The sequence below is a fragment of the Fusarium flagelliforme genome, assembly GCF_020744385.1.
Source record: "Fusarium flagelliforme strain FIESC 12 MPI-CAGE-AA-0113 chromosome Unknown B0J16scaffold_3, whole genome shotgun sequence".
NCBI lineage: Eukaryota > Fungi > Ascomycota > Sordariomycetes > Hypocreales > Nectriaceae > Fusarium > Fusarium flagelliforme.
Window position 1 is genome coordinate 5,022,193 of NW_025763505.1, and position 17,880 is coordinate 5,040,072.

Here is a 17,880-nt window from a genome sequence, read left to right on the forward strand (position 1 = left end):
ATTACATATATAACAATACCTTAAATCGCTACTCAATTCATACAGGACGACCAACCGAAGACAAAAGACGACTGTCCCAACTTGTTTCATCATGGGCGGCGGACCCCTTACTCCTTCGGCAAAGGTCGTCTCGGACGAACCTCTCACGCTCCGTCAGGCAACAATAGATGATCTAGACGATATTGCCTGGATCGTTACAAACAGTCTTCCTGATGATCCAGGTACAAACTACAGATTTCCCTACCGCGACAAGTATCCCGAGGACTTCTGGAAATGGACCAAAGAAGAATACGCAGCATATTTCGAGCGACCAGACAAGTTCTATGTGATGATAGTCACTGCACCTGTGGAGGATGATGGGGAACTTGTCCAGCAGCCTGTAGCAGTCGGAGTTTGGGATCTTATCGTCACCAGCGAATTTAGCCCCAGTGGTACGTCTCATCTTCTTCCTACAAGCAAAACTAACGATTAAGACCATGGAATAAACGAGCGACGCGACGCAAACCCCAAGCACATGGAAGTTTACACCTCCACTCTTCAGAGCGAATTCAAGCGCTACTTTGTACCGGTCGGCAGAGAACAAGTTCCTCTCTGGGCACTATACACCCATCCCGACTTTCGACGTCGCGGTGCAGGGACTATGATTTGCAAATGGGGAATACAACAAGCTGTCGACACTAATCGACATTTAACCTTGTGTGCTACACCAATGGGGAAGCTGTTGTACCTATCGCTGGGTTATGAGTGTCTGGGAAAGATTGTGGTGCAGGTTGAGGGGGAAGAAGAGAAGATTGTGCAGGATGCTATGGTCAAGTATACAAATGAAAGATAGGACCTCAGTTCACTGATCGCATATTCTTTTCAGAAGCTCTCTGAAGCTCTCTATGCCGTGTTCATCATAGGTCAGATTAAAAAATTGGAAAGTATACTACATCTGAAAGGAGCGCACGAAAGTCGTACGGAAAGGAAAGAAAGAAAGAGAGGGTTTGGTGGGACAAGGTGGGCAATTTATACTGAAAATTCTGGATGTAGCTCTAAAAGCCTGAGGGTCCAAGAGTAGAGTCTATACACAAAATGAAGAGGAACCTTGAGTCTATCCGAGATTGAAGTTACCACCATTCATACGATGATTTGTATATACTGTATTGATAGGAAATATGTAAGTGTGTATGACACTGGGTATAATAACTACTGTCCCCCCGAATAAATACCTAAAAGCCACGCGTCGCCAGGTTGACCTCTGACGAAGTCTTAGACATATTCTCCTCATGCTCATAATGATGACCCTTGGATGTACCCCCAATAGTAGACTCAGCCGATGACCTAGCCCCTATACTCATTCCATCATCATCTCTATCTTCCCGTCGAATGATGACTTCTGTAGTCATGACAACCTCATCATCCCTCGGCGCACGCTGTGCCTCTGCTTCATCACCACCCCGGACATACGCTCTATACGATACATCCCCCGGCGGCTTATCGCTGTTATTGCTGATGAAATTATCCAATGCAATACCCGTTCTGTTCCCTGTTGATGTACCAGCGGTGTTACTCCTCGGTCCTGAACTAGCATCCTTGTTGCCAGTCGTCATCTCAACAAGTCGATTCAGAATGGTGAATTCGAGCTTGAGTTTCGTGCTGTAGACAAAAGCTTTGTAGGAAGTTTGGTACTGATATTGATCGGCGTATTCCAGTCCCAGAATTGTGACGTCGAGAAGGATTATAAGGATGTTGACGTAGATGAGATGGTTCATTAGACGTCGACTGCCGCGTTTGTTGCCCATTGTTCGTTCTAGGCGCATGAGTTTGACTGTTTCGGAGATATAGAAGCCTGAGATGATGATTTCTTGGATGAAAAAGATTGTAACTTGGATCTTTTCCATGATACCATATGGTTTCTTCCACATAGCTGTGTTTGCAGAAAAAGAGCCATAGATCATTGGTATGACTGTACCATGCATGAGAACGCCATTGACAATAATCATGTAAAGCACAAACCGCAGTCTAAACCTGTTCCTGAGAACGAGATGCAATCTCGACCAAAGAACAAGACTTTGGCCCGATACCATAGCGACCCAACCAAACGAGATGAATGTAGCAGCAACATAGCCGACTGCATCTGACGCATAGTATTTTATCAGGAAACCACCGCAGTAGACAAAGATACCCCATGTTGCAATCAGAAAAGACCAGAAGTAGAGGCCGGAGTGTCGTTTAAAGGTTCCGAAGATGATGAATGTGAGTTCGATGACGTTGTAGACTGATATTGAGAGGAAGACCAGGACAACTGTTATGGTCATTTGGGATATGCCATCGAGGCCTGATCCGAAGCCCAACTTGGCTGGTTTGGTCGACATTTTGAAGGAATGACTTGGTGAGTAGAGGTGTGATAGAACATAACGAAAGGGAGGAGGAGCTCTTTTGAACAAGCCTTTCTAGTGTACTGTTGTATTCTCATAATAGACTAGCATCCGAGATTTCCATGTAAACTAAAACTCGCCAGCATGTATCCTAGTTCTTGACCGCTACGTAATGCATCATAACGGCTGCACCAGGTACCTGTCTTGCCCGTGCCGCAGAATAGAATTGACCCTAAAGACCTTCAACAAATCGGAAGTCCGTCAAATCATATGAGCGAGTCAGGTTCCTGTGCATTGAAGGTCGTTCATCCTGCGAATAGGGCTGGAGAGATGAGTTTAAGTTTGAACTATGTGGGGATGTTAACGGCGATCGTAGTGTAGATCTGGTTAGGTGGATATTCTGAGCGGGAGGAGGAGGACTGAGCCTTCAGGTGATGGGATTGTGGCTTTTGGAAGAGACAAGTGATGAACATGTTGAGATGGATGGTGACAAAGAGAATGAGTTGTTATCCCTGACGATCAAGAAGGATTTTCGAATAACTTTGTGACTGTGACAAGTCTGAGTAGAGCTGGGCACCGGTAAAGGCCGGCTGAAAGAGTTGCCACAAGGCGTTATCCATATGCTAGGTATATCAAATAACCACTATTCCAAATCCTCCATATCAAACTAGGATCGAGATTTCCCCGGTACCGGCACTTGTCCCCGCTGTAGTAAAATCCACTCTCATCTCAGTGCCGTAATATTGGGACGCAGGGATTGATGTTACATAGGGTAAGTGAACAGCCAAATCCTTGAATGTCTCATTTCTCATCCCGTGTTATGCGAGCCATGATTCGAGACCCTTTAAACAAGCAATAATGTCTCAGACAGCCTCGATGTTTCGTGTGCTTGATTGGAATGCGGCTTGATGCGGTTACATGGCATTTGATTGAAATCTTTGTGGCGTAGATCGACTAAACAGTCACCTCAATGGAATGAAACTGAATCGCTCAGGGGAACTTCCAACCGTTCAAACTCTGTATTGTAATAAAGTTTTCAACAGAGCTGAAAGATTATCCGCACCGGAAACCACGTCTGCGGAAATACTCAATTTTTTGCTAGAGTTGTTTAGTTTACGATCCGCCAGGAGATTTCCGTTAGTCAATGATCCGCGCATTCTTTCCGCTTTTAGTCTGCGCTTTGACTCCGGCTGAAGACGATCGTCTTGTCTTTCTCTAAGCACCTTCTCAAACTAGAGTAAGGACATTCAGCTAGGGGAACAATTGACGAGGTGTCAAATAAAGGATTGTCGCGGCACTAAGAGAATACAGTAAGAGACGCGCAATATAAAGTTGACATGCAATGACTCGTTGTTATTTCCATTGTGTAAAATATTCCCAGGATCGTGATGATCTTCATTGCGGGTGAAGATCCGGGGTCGGTTCCTTAGTGTTGGGTTTCACATGATTTGTTGTTGCTGCGAGCTGAACAAGGGTATAGTAGTCTTGGCTTGGCAGAGATGGGATGAGAGTTCTTTCCGGTGGAAAGGAGGCATTGTTCTGGGGTATGGTCTGGTGGTAGACCTGTTCAATACTATGGCTTTGTTGTACCTTTTCCTCTACGAGTTGTATGGTTGAACAGACGGATTGACACAAGATGTTCTTCAACCAGAGATATCTAAGCAGGGGAATAACTAGAAATGCAATGATGGAACAAGATAATCAAGAACACCAAAGAACATCACCATATATGAATATATATATGTTCCATAACTGTCAAATCTCAACCAGCTCATCATCCTGCTGGATAACATCTCTTCTCATCGTCGAGACATTGCTATACCAACTTCACACAACTAACAACTAACAACTAACAACTACAGCAAAGCCTCAGGTAAGTCAGCAACATGTCTCCCATGTGGAAAAACATCACCTTCGGGGCTGAACTCGAATTCATGACTTCAGTCCCTCAGCACTACCGCTCATCCATGACATCCCCTTCAGCAGTATCCCGCTACCACATCGCAAAAATCTTCGCAGAACGAACCTCATTCCCCACCGCCGTTGAGTGCGACCACGACGACGGCGAAGTCTGTACTGCCTGCTTCGAGCTGCCTAAGCATCAAGTCACCCAGGGTACAGCTTACATCAATCCTGGCCTCAAGACCGAGTGCTTCCTGTTTAAGAATGAACATCTATTTTTTTGCAATCAAATTAATGAGAATCGCCTTTGGCCTGGCGTCGAGATGTGTACCCCTGTCTTCAAGGAGGGTGAGTTGGATGGTGGTCTTCAGACCATGAAAACTGCATTCAAGACTTTGAGGAACTCCGGTATTGACATCAGCGCAGATCAGTCTTGTGGACTTCATGTCCATGTCGGTGTCAACTACGGTTTGGATCTCCAATTTGCGAAAAAGGTATCTACTCTTGTCGTCCTTTTGGAGAATTCACTCATCCTTCCCCTTGTTGCGCAGTACAGAGCTGCAGGTACTTATGCTCAACCTGTCTCGAAGGAATCCGCCGCTGCATGTCTTGACGGTATTCCAAGCGCAGCATTCAGGGCTTTCGACAAGCATGTCCCTGAAGAGTCAACGTTTTACCCCGGTACTTGGAACCGCCATGATCCTAAGGGTTTCTTCAAGATGCTCCAGATCATCTGGTCTGCCGCAGACCTCAGGACTCTGTCTCGTAGCCTCCGTGCCCGGAAGATAACCCGCTGCGGCATGGCAATCTGCCTCCGCAAGCACAACGGCGACGTACCAAGCTATTTCTACGACGACTTTGAAGGTACACCCTCTACTTTCGAATTCCGGTACTCTCAGATGACATTCGACCACGTAACTCTACGTAATTGGGTCGAGGTAGTTACCCGAATCGTATCCCTTGCACAAGCAGAAGAAGGTGAGTACAAATCTCTCGCGGAGATGATTGTAGGTGTAAACCATGAGGCTGGGGCTGATGCTTGGAAAGTTTTGCTCGCACGGTTTGGTCTCGGGGAGAGAATTCCGGAGTGGGAGGCACAGAAGGCGATGTTTGCTCGGGGAGTGACTATTGCTCATTTGGATGACGAGTTGATTTTGAAAGCAGATGCATGATTGTGAGAGGTAAGTGGATGGTTTGATGTTTGTTGACAGCTGGCTGTCGGATACAAGCAGAAAGGTGGGTGCTTTGGTAAGTTGTTTGCTGCAGGATTAGCAATATGGTGACACAAATCAAGATATGCCTATCATATAAATTAATTGCGGAAAGAGTGAAGTTGCGGTGAATGTTTTATTTATGCTTGTTTCCTTGATGTTTCTATTTGCGTTTAGATGACGCGTAAGTTATCGGATAGGCAAAGGTGATGATGTCCTCAAGGCAACCACCCCAGACACGAATAAATCCCCCTTCATCCCGTCTCTCCCCTCTCCATTATTCTCTCTCTCCTTCCCATTCATCTTTCTATATTATATTATACCTCTTGATGGCTTTGTGCCTCAACCATCGTTCTCATATTATTATATCATATTATACCCATTGATGGGTTTGAGCCACAACCCTCCCACGTATCTTATATTATACTTGCCACGGTTGCTGGGTCTATGAGGTATACAGTCCAACCTCACCCTACCCCCAGCGTGGAAAGGGTGGGCTACAACGACAGCCAAGCGCTTTCTCAGGTCCGTTTCTTCCAGTCGCTTACTTTCCACTCTAACAGACCTGAGAAGATATGCCCGACGCGCCTGATGTCGATGCTCAGGCTGTGGAGGGCGATAAGTACCACGCCATTCTCGACAGGCTCGACAGAGGTCCTTGAGGACCACATAAGTCGTACAGCACTTCGGGCAACGTCGGGGCTACAAGTCTTGAATACCTAGATCGCAATATGAGACTTGACCTTGGTCCCGGAAAGGTATCATCGAACCCCTTTGCAGCACAGAAACAGACTTCACTATTTCACCGCGTTGTTGAGAGTGGTGCTCGACATTCAACACTGGCGGTTAACATGCGAGCCCACGGAAGTATCGCGCTTCCTGTCAATCACCTCTTCTACAATGACAGGCGCCGAAAGTCGAAAAGTAGACAGACCTAGATGTTATCTGCGCCGAGTTCAACTGGTCTCAGTATCCAGACATCTGTATCAACCCTGCAGCCAATTCAAAGCCAACCTTTATGGCTCACCAGGTTTCCGGTATGTAGAGACCCTTACCCTCACTTTAAGCTTTAGTCCACCATGGAAACCGTCGTCAGGACAACTTCGTGAAGGTCAATCCCAAGAGGGACAGTTCAAACAAGACTTTGAAGGCTCCGTCGTTTGCCGTCAACGATGGCAAATACGGTGCAATCCTGATGGCTCTTGCACCATCCTGTACGCAGTTCCTTTTCCTGTTTGGAACTCGTTTGCTAATCATGGGCAGCACACGATATGCTTTGGCACTGGCTTTGCTTCTCTTGGATAGTGACCAAGAAGAAATATTCGATGTGAATAGCACCTCTGCTTCCAGCAACCGTTTTCGTTCCAGCCTCATGATCTCTGTCCTGGGAAGTTTCACCAGAACTTAATGTCTCGTTATAGACATTGGTGGACTGACCACTAACGAGCAAGCCGTGTTCGGGATACCATCAAGTATACTTGAGAAGATTCCGTGACTTCTTCAACTTTGACTCGATCGCCACTCTCTGACCCGAGCCTAGAATGCTGGATGTCTTCCTTTTGGCTCTTTTGTGGTAATTATTCTTTCATGCTCTGAGTTCAAGTCAAATCAGCTAACATGTTATCAGTGTTGTCGTGACGGGTATCGTGGCTTTCGAGGTATACGGTGCTACTATCTGCTCTGTCCGTCCAAGCTTGCGGTGCAACAACTGCTCACGAGTTGCATCGCATGGCACAAGAAATGCTTGACAATCGAAGAGACTGGACCTCTTCGCGATCTGAAAGGCCAAAAGGACGTGTATTTCACGAACACTGAATCTGTTAGGAATCTCCTTGAAGTTGCAGTTGTCAATTCCAAGGGATGTCTCGTCTTTGGACGGGATGTACCGCAGTTCGGTAACACTCGTCAACTTCCGCTTCATCTCCGGTCTTTGTGCAATCAAGAGCCGTGAATCTTTCCCTGTGACGGAGACGCTGATGGGCCGCAGCTTTTACATCAAGTGGCGTGACTGCGCCGGGAGACTGGGAGGCTTCGAAGGTGGTTACAATGTGTTTGCCTTTAATCTACGCATACGCCCTTCTCGATAATGGCATCATCGCCCTCCAATTCCTCTCTCTGCGAACATAACCTCAAATTCTACGCCAACATCATGCTGCAATGGTTACCAGCAGTCCTTCGCCCGCCGACGCGTTGGATGGTGTCATGAACATCAATGATACAAGATTAACGGACATGGTGCTTTCCATGGCTGAAAAGGTGAAGGACATTGAGGCTGACCACCACGCCGCCGTCGCCGCATTGGCAGAAATTCAAGCCAAGTGCGACAGATTTCTTGCCTTGGCCGACCCACTGTGCCAGACCGTGCGGTGTGCAATCCTCTCACTCAAGCCAAGGCGATCCTTGACTCAACAGCCTTCCCCATGCCAATCGCAGCTCAGGCTGTAAGGCTGGGATCGATCTTGGTTATGAGCCCTGGTCATCTCTCTGCGCCGATCCCCCAAACACGTCTTCTTCTCTGGATTGCTGGTCTCCCATCCAAGAGGCAATCGCCATCATCAAAGACCTGACCCAGCCCAGATCGACCGCACACCAATGTCCCGCCTGCCTTGCAGATATCGCCGTCACATCTTTCCCTCCAGTCACACCCCGCAAGGACGACGTGTCTGATATCGATCAACACAACAGCCAAAATGATTCCTTTCCGGAAACCTACCTACCCTACCATTGTGTATCTACTCTGGTCGTTCTTCCAAGGAACTCGCTCATTCTTCCTCTTATTGCGCAATACAGAGCTGCGGGTACTTATGCCCAACCCGTCTCCAAGGAATCCGTCGCTGCTTATGTGACAACAACACTATATATTCCCCGACAATCCCGCACCTAGGTCTACTGCAGCACATCATGCAGTTCAGGCAGAGCCTAGTGTCAGCACCAAGAGACTTGAACTAAGGTATGCCACCCCAGCTAAGCAAACTGTATCCAAAATTGCCGTTTCAGTATTAACTCCGCCCAGAACATCAGCTACGCATGAGAACTTCTTGCCGAGTTCTCGTTCCTCTCTTAGGCCACATATTGCCGAGTCTCAACCTCAACCTGGCGTCTTTCTTCATCTGTATCAGCATATGCGATTCATGAATCCTTGTTGATATTCTATCGTGCCCAAACGATACGAACCCCTCTCAGGCTCTCGATGGTACCAATACGACTGGATTCTCAACATACTAAGACATTGTATAGCCTCTGTCTAGTTTTACGTTCCATTGGCAGTATAGCCCGAGAAATACTGTATTACGTGTTTGGCATGTCTTGGTATCTCACTCTCGCCACTGATAATCACTGTGAAGACAGTGGCCTTCGTTCCTTCAACCTTTTTCATCACGGATACAAAGGCTGGATCATTATTGACCAGAAGTCGCAACAGAAATTTGAAAGCGAGGTCGCCTCGGCTTTCGGTATCACACCTGACGTCTAAGCCGGTCTCTGCGAGCAGTTCGTCCAGCACCCAAGTCCAGCACCCAAGCCTTCTCTACTCTCCCCAGCAGCTAACCGCTGCTGATATCGGGCACCGAGTTGTATTGCAGGGGCCAATGGAGTACATACCTGCGCGTCCCAGGCAATATCATATGGTCCTTGGACTCTCCCCGTCCATCGCTACATCTAATGATTTCCTTCATGGAGGAACACAGATTTGCTTGCGGTCCTGAAGAGGCATTTCTTTCTGAGCTACCTCATCAAAGACCACACCATGCAAGCTCCAGTCTCGCAGGCCAGAGCGACGATGGCACTACATTGGGCGGGAGATACCTGTTGTAATCCCAAGAAGCTGATGGGTAAGAAACAAGCCCAAATACGAGGTATGAAACTTCCAAAAAGAAAAAACCCCCAAACTGGAACAAAGGCTAACAAGACTGAAGCTACACTATCTGTCCCTGCTGCAAAGAAGACTGCAAGTATTGACACCCCAAAACACTCTCCGGTCTCATCCCATTGGGTGAATGGGAAGCACCAAGAATGGCCCAGACTCGCCGGATGCAGAGGACTCACAAAGCGACGAGCTTTCGGATGGAAAGCGGGCAGTCTTACCTCGATAGCATAGAGTGACTTGTTGTCGGCAAACGGACCACAACCTCTACACAGTCAGGCCTACCGGATTGGCTTGAGTTCGAACTCCTAGAGATCTGCCTCTGTGAGGTGATGAAAGCTCTCTGGCACCAACCTTTCAACAGATAAGGATGGATTGTCGAAAGGGGACTCAGGTACCGACATGGAGTACCATTCGTCAGATGTACGCTTGCACTGTCGAGAGTTGTGACGAACCCTTCTTCGACATTGGACGTTCAACTACTAAGCGTCAGTCAAACTACCGTCCCGCCATCAAGACCTACTGTCCCATGAGGAAGCTCATCGGCATCTAATTGCCGCACTATTCCGACGAAAGGGGAAGGATACATTGAATCCTCGCCCTAAACCGTTTATTCTGCGACATCTTCGTCACGACCGGGCCCGAAAAAGGAGTCGATTAGGGGAGAAACTGGAAAGAAGGAGTGGCGACTATGCTCCTCCTTGTGTTCAACATATCTCAACAAGTGGCCTTGACCAATGCTGTTAGATGCAGCTACATGCAGTGCAATGGCTTACCTGCCAGCATGGTGTGCACAGTCGGTTTTTATCTGAGGCGTTGTCACGGCATTGATCTTACCATCTTCTTCTCGATCAGGTGCTTTGGGCTGGCCCTGTACCACCTTGGCCGTTCAAAATACCGCTCAGCTCCTCGATCTCGATGGTCATGGATCATCTCCCTGTGCCAATTTGCAGTCCTTCTCGCTGCTAATTGCCACGGCCACGAGGCCTGTCTCGGGGCGCAATAGCCAGGACGATCGATTCGGGACCCAGAGAGACTTATAGCAATGGGTATATTCGGGCACATCTTCCCAAAGGGGGTGCTTGCAGAACGGGCAGCCTTTTGAGGTTGCTCACGACACGAAGGAGCATGCCGACCTGTGTGGGAACTTACTGAAAAGCGGCCACATTTTTGACAGGCCGCCGCCGCCGCAAGATCGACTGTTGGAAGAATCAATTGCCACGGTGCTACGATTCTGCACTCACTCCTATCGGTTGTCTACCCCGTCAATTTCCAACAGGGCCCAGAGATGCTACCTTTCCCTAAGTTGCTTAAGCAAACCGATACTCTAATATCGCTCTGTCAGGACTGCAACATCTAACACTCTGGTAATGTACTTAAGCAAACCGTCATACCCGCTGTTCGAGAGACATCAGATGGATTCAGGATCCAGTGAAGCGGGTAGGCGGGTTTAACTTCACCAACAACATTTGGAACAGTAAGTGGTGGACCAAAGCTGCCAGGTTCCACTGTCTGGAGGACATGATGCTGCCCGGTTCCGCCGACAATAAACGCGAACGCACTCCGGCACTATTAAGCAGACTATCAACCGGATCGAGCAATGTTTGAGCGAGGAGCAGGGCAAGGGATTGCCTGCCCAGAATCCTCCGGGTAGATGTCGACTGACCACCAACTTCCAATCGCTGGTGAGGAAGTTCCAGATACCTGGAGGAACTGCAGCTTCTTAACCGCATGAGGCGTGACATCTTGACGTGGCATCTTCAAAGAGGTCGCCGCTGACTTCACCGGGTACAAAACAAATGACGTTCATTATACCCTCGTGCGACAAAATCGTCAAGTACCTTGTCAAATGCAGCACTTACGACAATACTCTCTCTGGCCATGTCAATGGGTGTGAAATCTGCGAAGACCAGAAACAGTTCTAAGAGCCATGTAATGGGTGGACTCTGATCCCAATGGCGGGAGAGATCCATCACAGAGGCAGCGAGTACACCGAGGAAGTCCAAGAACGGGACATCATGGCTAGCCCAAATGAATAGAAATCCTCGGGTTTACTCATATCAGGCAGCATTTGCTATATCAAGCAACTGAGTGATACAGCTCATCCGAAAGATTGTTGGTGTTATAAGTCTAAGCACTCCGACCTTTCGGTTATGAGTAACCATGACAAAATTCCTCGCCAAAACACGACATTCTCGACAGTCTCTAGGAAAGATATCCGATGCCGAGATGAAATAACTCGGTACTGCTCTTGGCATTGATTGTCATATCATTATTGGAGAGCATTGAGAGATGTTACAGAAGAAGATTTGAAGTTCGTTTTGTTCTATCAAGAACAAAGCACATCATTACCTGAGGAAAGCCTTGGGAGTATCGTTACTCGCAACGCTCAAATACCACGTTTACGCGATGATGCACTTGATGTCCACGAGAATGTCGTTTACGACGCCTTTTCTATGAGTCTTGCCGAAGCCGCGAAGTCGCGTACCCAGAAAGGCAAGGATGAACTCCCCCTCGTGTCAAGGGGGGACTGGCAAAGCACTAAATCCAACCTGTTCGGCATCCACCCATATGTACGTCATATCGCCAACTTAGAGGAGCAACCCACGAGGTCGAGGACATCACGCATCTACACGAGATCATAGACCTATCCTTCAAGCAGTCAGGTCGGATAACAGGGGTATACCCTGGATATCCCAGGGGGAACCGTCGTACCGCACGTCTTCGGTATGGGCAACACCGGGACAGAGTCGGCAACGGTCTGGCTGACGTCTTGTATATGGTGGAGGAGGGCCTCCTTGCACAGACACATCTCAGCAGAAAACACTCACTGATTCCTTAAACCACCAAGGAAGCCGTGCATGAGGTTGGAGAACCGCTGCAACAATCCTGGAGCAGAACAGCCTCTCTTATCGAGCAACTAGATTTGGTGGCCATGCTCTCTGTGATGGACCACAAGAACGACAATCTTTTGCCCACTATCGAAAGCATCCTGAGAAATGGCCTTAACCCTCTTTTCCACACACCAGCTCACAGCTGAGTTGGACCGCGTCGCGCCTGGATACGAGGTGCAGGAGGATGACCTGCCAAGCATAATCAAGAGCCTTCGGGCCCTTCAATCCAACAAGCGAGAATTAACGATCAAGAAAATGAAGTAGGCTATTCAGAGGCACAACCTACTCAGAAAACACTTCCTCTCCTGTTCACTGAAAAACGAGGAAGCGATGACCCTGGCGAGTGGTCAGCTTACACACCACTAATTGGTTGGAACAATCTTGACCTTGGTCTTGAGCTTGGTGGAACCAGAAGGGCACATCGGCATTCATTGGATTACTCCTATGGTATCTATTCTTGGCTGACCTTGGATAGACGACGTTTGTAACAATGAGAGACTATAACAACAGGAAACAGGCGGAAGTATATCTCACGGAGCCAGTGGAAAGTCTGGCGGGAGATAGCAAGAGCCTCGTTGTAGCGGAATTGGAGGGAGACCAGGTGCATGAGGGCGGGCTCTCCGTTTGGGTTCAAGGCCAAGAAGGCCAAATCTCGCAGGTCGATCTCCAAAAGACTCGGTATGGTCAGACGCGTGTGCCCGAATACTGGGACAGCTTCGCTACAGCCGAACAGGCCGACGGCGTTATCGACGACAAGGCAATCAACGCTACGTATCGCTCTCGCATCACAATAGGCAACAAACACGAGTACCGAAACACAGTCTTCGCGCAGCGAGCTACAGGCCATGGACTTCAGTCGCAGCTCCTCCATATCTTCCGCAACGATAAGAAGTCCAAGGAGCTTTCGTGCTAAGGAGAACGAAAAAGCCTTTGAGATTGAGCGCCAAAGATTCCAGGAGGAACTGGACAATATGCCATGACAGCAAGCTATCCCGTTACCTTGAGATACCACAATCATGCCTTCTATTAAGGTCCCCAAGCCCTTTCTGCGCAAAGTCTTCAGAAACAAGTGTTCCAATGGCGAGATGGAAAGCCCCTAGGATCAAGCAAATCAGCCCCAAATGTGCCTTACACTGGTCGGCGTACGAGGTATTGTCCATACTCCTCAGGGAGCTTTTTTTCTTGCATTTCTTGTGGACTTTCTGTTCGAAGGCTACCATCTCAAAGCTCCAAGTCATCATCATGTCTGATTCTTTCGAGATTTCCATCGAGGCGTCCTATCGTCCTGGGTCTTCGCATACCAACAGGTACTCTCTGTGATAAGAACGTCTTACAGCTTCAGCGACTAAGTCCCTTGCCTCTGGAGAAGGAACAACTCGGGATGATCAGGTTTAGGCAGGGGACGAACAGCGAGAGATTGGATCTGAGGGTGCTTACCCCCAACTCAGATTATTCAACGGCGAGAAACCGTTAACCTTACGACCATCAAGAACGGCTCGATCATATGTGTATGCTAGTTTCGCCATAGCTTATACAGGCTATGCGAGGTCTGTTGTATCCAAACACGATATTCGTCTCCCTGAGGGCATCGACCGGGAAGACCCAGAGGCTTCTGAGGAGCCAACACTTTCGGATAACGACAGCTCAGCTTCTGGTGGGTAGGATGATGGCCACAGTGGAATTCCGGAAGAAGGTACCTATGAGCCTATGGACCACGACGTTGGCCAGGCCACTGACGCGGAGAGGTTGGCGCTAGGGAGAATTCACCGATTCGGACAGCAAAATATATCCATTACCCAAAAGAAGACGAACATCTCTCCTCACAGCCGTCTAATGCAGCCACAACGACAACTATATATACTTTGCGGTCCTCGCAGACCTTTCTCTGCACGTGTGAGCGGCCTACGATCACCATTGACTTGAACGGTGAGACCCTGGACTCAACTACCAGGGGCAGAATTGGTGATTTGAATCCCGAACTGTGCATTCTCTACGCAGCAGCGCAGTTACTCCTGTTTGCACCCATCGAATGGATCAAGGATCCAACAGATTACTCTCCAGATCCCAACAAATACGCCCACCGATACCCGCTCGGCCATGAACCAATTAAAGAACTCGTTGTTGCCGGAAGAATACCACCACCACTACAGCTATGGATATCAAGATTGCAAACCAAAAGGGCCAACTACCTGTGTACGAACACCTGCCCATCCAATCACTCCACCAAGCTGGGTACACCGACCTCAAGGTACCGAGCTAGCAGCTGGTGTCCTCCTTTCGTGTCATCCACCCAACACCACCTCCGCACCACGGTTCTTTACTAAAATCTCAATGGGAAGCTATTGAATACCCCGACAAGCCATTGCAAACTCGACGTTGAAGGACCAGTAGGCGGTGGTCTTGGTGTTGAACACATTAACAAGTTCAATCGTCGGAGTTGAAGCAAAGGCAGTTCTTTCTGAATCAGGCAACATCTCTTCCCAGATACACTTTCGTCATGTCATACTCCAGTGTCTGTCAATGTCTGAGGATACAACTTGCATCGGCCCACCGATATCAAGTCTACACACGGAGAAGACGACTGTCGCTCAATATACCCACAGGCTCTATATATATAAACAGCAGGGCGACACCTTCCCGCCTGGTCTTCCCGTAGATTTATAAGACGCATGAGGGTCTTGGGTCAGTTATCTAACAGGTCTTCCCAACAAAGCAACTACAATCACTGTAGATGTTGGCAAACCACCATCTGATTGAGCAGAAGTTTGGTCAAGGGATCGAAGCCAAATGGAACATCAAGTTTTCGTTGGTAACGTTAACACGATGAGGGTTGGCGTCAACCCCAACCACGATTCAGAGTGCGCTTGAATATCGGATCCGGCATTTCGGCGAAAAGAAAGGCATTTCGGTGAGGAGTATGACACGGATGCAGAGACTTTTTGGATGATCAGGGACGAAGATGCTGAACGTTACACCTCGTCTTGAATCTTCGCCCAGGATACGACTAAACCAGACTCATCTACCGTGAAAGAGGACGAGGATGCTGATTCTGGTAATGCAGGCAGCACAGTCTGGCATCAATCAATACCTGGCAAATTAAAAAGCCTCTTCGATGGTTCTGTTTCGGAAACTGGAGTATTTACCTGAGATTAGTTCTATATCATTCCCTTCCTTATTGTCCTCGCCTACCTGATCGACTGGTCTAACCTCTACCACGCATCAAGAGTACAATCTCATACCTACTCTCTTGCTTCAACAAGAATGAGTTATATCCGCCCCCTGCGCAGACCGAGACAGCTTTCACCAGCGCAGACAACTTCACGCTGTCATTTCATTTGCCCCTACCGACCGTTTCAGCGAATTGGACAGGAGAATCAAGACGAATGAAGCATTCTCAGGACCAATATTATACTATATAACATCGAATGCCTCGTCGTTAAGAGACATCTTCCTTAAATGGATCAAGAGCCATCCATCGATACAATACAACATACTTATGCACCATCACAGGCTTCATCATCCCCAGGCAGAGCTCCCATGAGGAACCTGCCATCCTCATCCAGTCAGGTTGAGCTTCTTTCTCACGTAACATTGACTCGCTTTCGAGCCGCGACAAAAGATTCCTTTTTCTCTGGTGTGGGATCCTTAGCGACACCTGTGGATGACCTGCCTACGCCAAACAATGAAGCACCATGCTTTAAATCGCTATGCATGGATTATCGAGAACACTCTGATGGAGGTGTAACCCTCAAACACACCCGACAGCATCAGACGCAATGCAACCCTTGAAGCCCAAGGACGTAACCGTCAGATTAAAATGCACCTGACTGCGGCTAGTCTCACTTATTTCTCAGTCCCTGACTTGAATGTCGAACAATGGATGACGGGCCATGACGAGGCTAGACATCCCAATGGGGCCTCTATTCAGTCAGGCCTCCTTAATCTACCGCTGGCTTATTGCAGAGGCGTACATCGGTTAAATGTCCGCTCTTCGCTTCTTTTTGTCAGATGACTCTTCAAATACCTTGTCAGCTGCGTCCAACACGAGTGGTGACAACCCAGAGCAACCATCACTCCTTCGCACGATTTCAACCCCCGTCCAAGGCAGAGACAGATAGCCTAGCTAACGTGCTGTGTCATGATGGAGGCCTGTTTCGAACGAGATGACCTTTATAACGACGACATACTATCAGCTGGCTAAGCTACAGAAGCTGAACGCTGGGGGTACCCTCTTGACGGCCCAGAGCCACTGCCGATTGGGCTTCTTGTCGATTCTGAACTATACAGCAAGCAATGGGCTCACAAAGTTAATCTGGTTGAGCCGAAGGCGAACGGAGAAACATCTCTTGCCATTGTCAGGGAGCATGTCTACCCTCCAAGACGACTCGAGGAGAAAGATGCTGAGACAGGTCTATTTCATGCTCGTACAATACCTCGATCATCGTCTCGACGACATGCCATAGAATATTAGCCAAGCAGTCGCTCATCGCCAAGTCATGGGTCCCAGAAACCCCGTCGATACACCAGGGAAGAAGACGACGCGATTGCACTCCAAGATGGAACTGGGCGCAACAAAATCGATATTGTTGGGCTTGCAGATGAGCGCGCCCGGGCGGGATTGACTCTGTACAACGAAGCAAGAAATCTACGACTACCAAAGTCTGGACAAGGTTGAATCATCCCGAAGAAGCAGCAGAAGAATTACCTGCCGTGGCTCGAATGCTTTTTTAGAACACGACGCAGCTGCGCGACCGGAAGAAGACGAATCCTATGAAGCCTCGAAGAAGAAGACTCTGGAGAAGACGATCTTTCAGAGGAAGATCCTGAAGGACACCTTCCAAGTTTTGACTTTGGGAGACCTTGAGCGCGATGTTTTGTCAGGCAGGTACATCCAAGTTCCTGCCAGTTGGTGCCTTCCTGGAGACGGATGTCTTCTTTCTCCTTTTCTGCCTGCCTGCTTCTCGAAAGTTATCATCTACATCTCAGAACTTCACTGTTATTCTACAATTATATCTCTACGATGGACCAAGGTCAAGATCCAGGTAAGCATCCTCACTACCCTCATATTCATAGCTAACACATCTCAGCCGGACCTTCTTCCGTCTCAAATTGCTTCCCGCCAAATACTCTTCGCAGTCCACACGTAGAACTGGCCCCTATCAGAGCGCTCCTCGCAATACGGTTAGAATTGAACGGGGGTCGAATGCGCGAGATCTGGTTTCGCCTGCGCCAGCACTTACCCGATATGGAACGAACATTGCTAGTCGAGGAGTTTTTCACTCTTGAGGAGGAAGCAAAGAGACTTACTAGCGAAATGCTAGTCTTCGATGACCTTCTGAAAGAAGCGTAAGGAGTTCCGAGGTTTGACAGAATCATGACTGATTTCGATTGTAGGGCAGAAGGCGATTGGAATTGGGGAGATTTTACGGAGGACATGATCATGCGACGGATCCAACAAAAACGAGAGCTTATAGAGGAGCGATGGAGACAATTTGAATATTCTTATGGTATTGAGGCTCTGTGGCCGTGGTAACCTGGTTGTCACTCCCTGAACAACGGGTCAGACGTCAGGTATCACAGCATAAATCAGCAGGGTTAATGAGGCAGCGTTTGCAAACATGTTGGCTAGATGTTAGAATTTTCTCTCATGA

General features: G+C 48.3%; 5 protein-coding genes across 5 annotated transcripts; 4 read left to right on the forward strand and 1 right to left on the reverse strand.

The window, feature by feature from the left end:
* Nucleotides 1–91: 91 nt before the first annotated feature.
* Nucleotides 92–832, forward strand: B0J16DRAFT_371392 (uncharacterized protein; the record flags this gene model as incomplete). The annotated part of the gene is made up of 2 exons (XM_046130406.1): nt 92–431; nt 474–832. 2 exons carry the CDS (start codon nt 92–94, stop codon nt 830–832), a joined length of 699 nt encoding a protein of 232 aa, XP_045985472.1.
* A 280-nt stretch (nt 833–1,112) lies between these two features.
* B0J16DRAFT_339873 (uncharacterized protein) lies at nt 1,113–2,444 on the reverse strand. Its single transcript, XM_046127604.1, has one exon. It carries the CDS (start codon nt 2,355–2,357, stop codon nt 1,212–1,214), a length of 1,146 nt encoding a protein of 381 aa, XP_045985473.1. The 5' UTR covers nt 2,358–2,444; the 3' UTR covers nt 1,113–1,211.
* Nucleotides 2,445–4,246: 1,802 nt separating this feature from the next.
* Nucleotides 4,247–5,434, forward strand: B0J16DRAFT_383424 (uncharacterized protein; the record flags this gene model as incomplete). The annotated part of the gene is made up of 1 exon (XM_046131330.1): nt 4,247–5,434. The coding sequence occupies one exon, from the start codon at nt 4,247–4,249 to the stop codon at nt 5,432–5,434; it is 1,188 nt and encodes a 395-aa protein (XP_045985474.1).
* A 2,196-nt stretch (nt 5,435–7,630) lies between these two features.
* On the forward strand, nt 7,631–8,357 carry B0J16DRAFT_383425 (uncharacterized protein; the record flags this gene model as incomplete). The annotated part of the gene is made up of 2 exons (XM_046131331.1): nt 7,631–7,839; nt 7,886–8,357. The coding sequence occupies 2 exons, from the start codon at nt 7,631–7,633 to the stop codon at nt 8,355–8,357; spliced, it is 681 nt and encodes a 226-aa protein (XP_045985475.1).
* Nucleotides 8,358–12,719: 4,362 nt separating this feature from the next.
* B0J16DRAFT_383426 (uncharacterized protein) lies at nt 12,720–13,142 on the forward strand (the record flags this gene model as incomplete). Its single annotated transcript, XM_046131332.1, has 1 exon — nt 12,720–13,142. One exon carries the CDS (start codon nt 12,720–12,722, stop codon nt 13,140–13,142), a length of 423 nt encoding a protein of 140 aa, XP_045985476.1.
* Between the last annotated feature and the right edge of the window lie 4,738 nt (nt 13,143–17,880).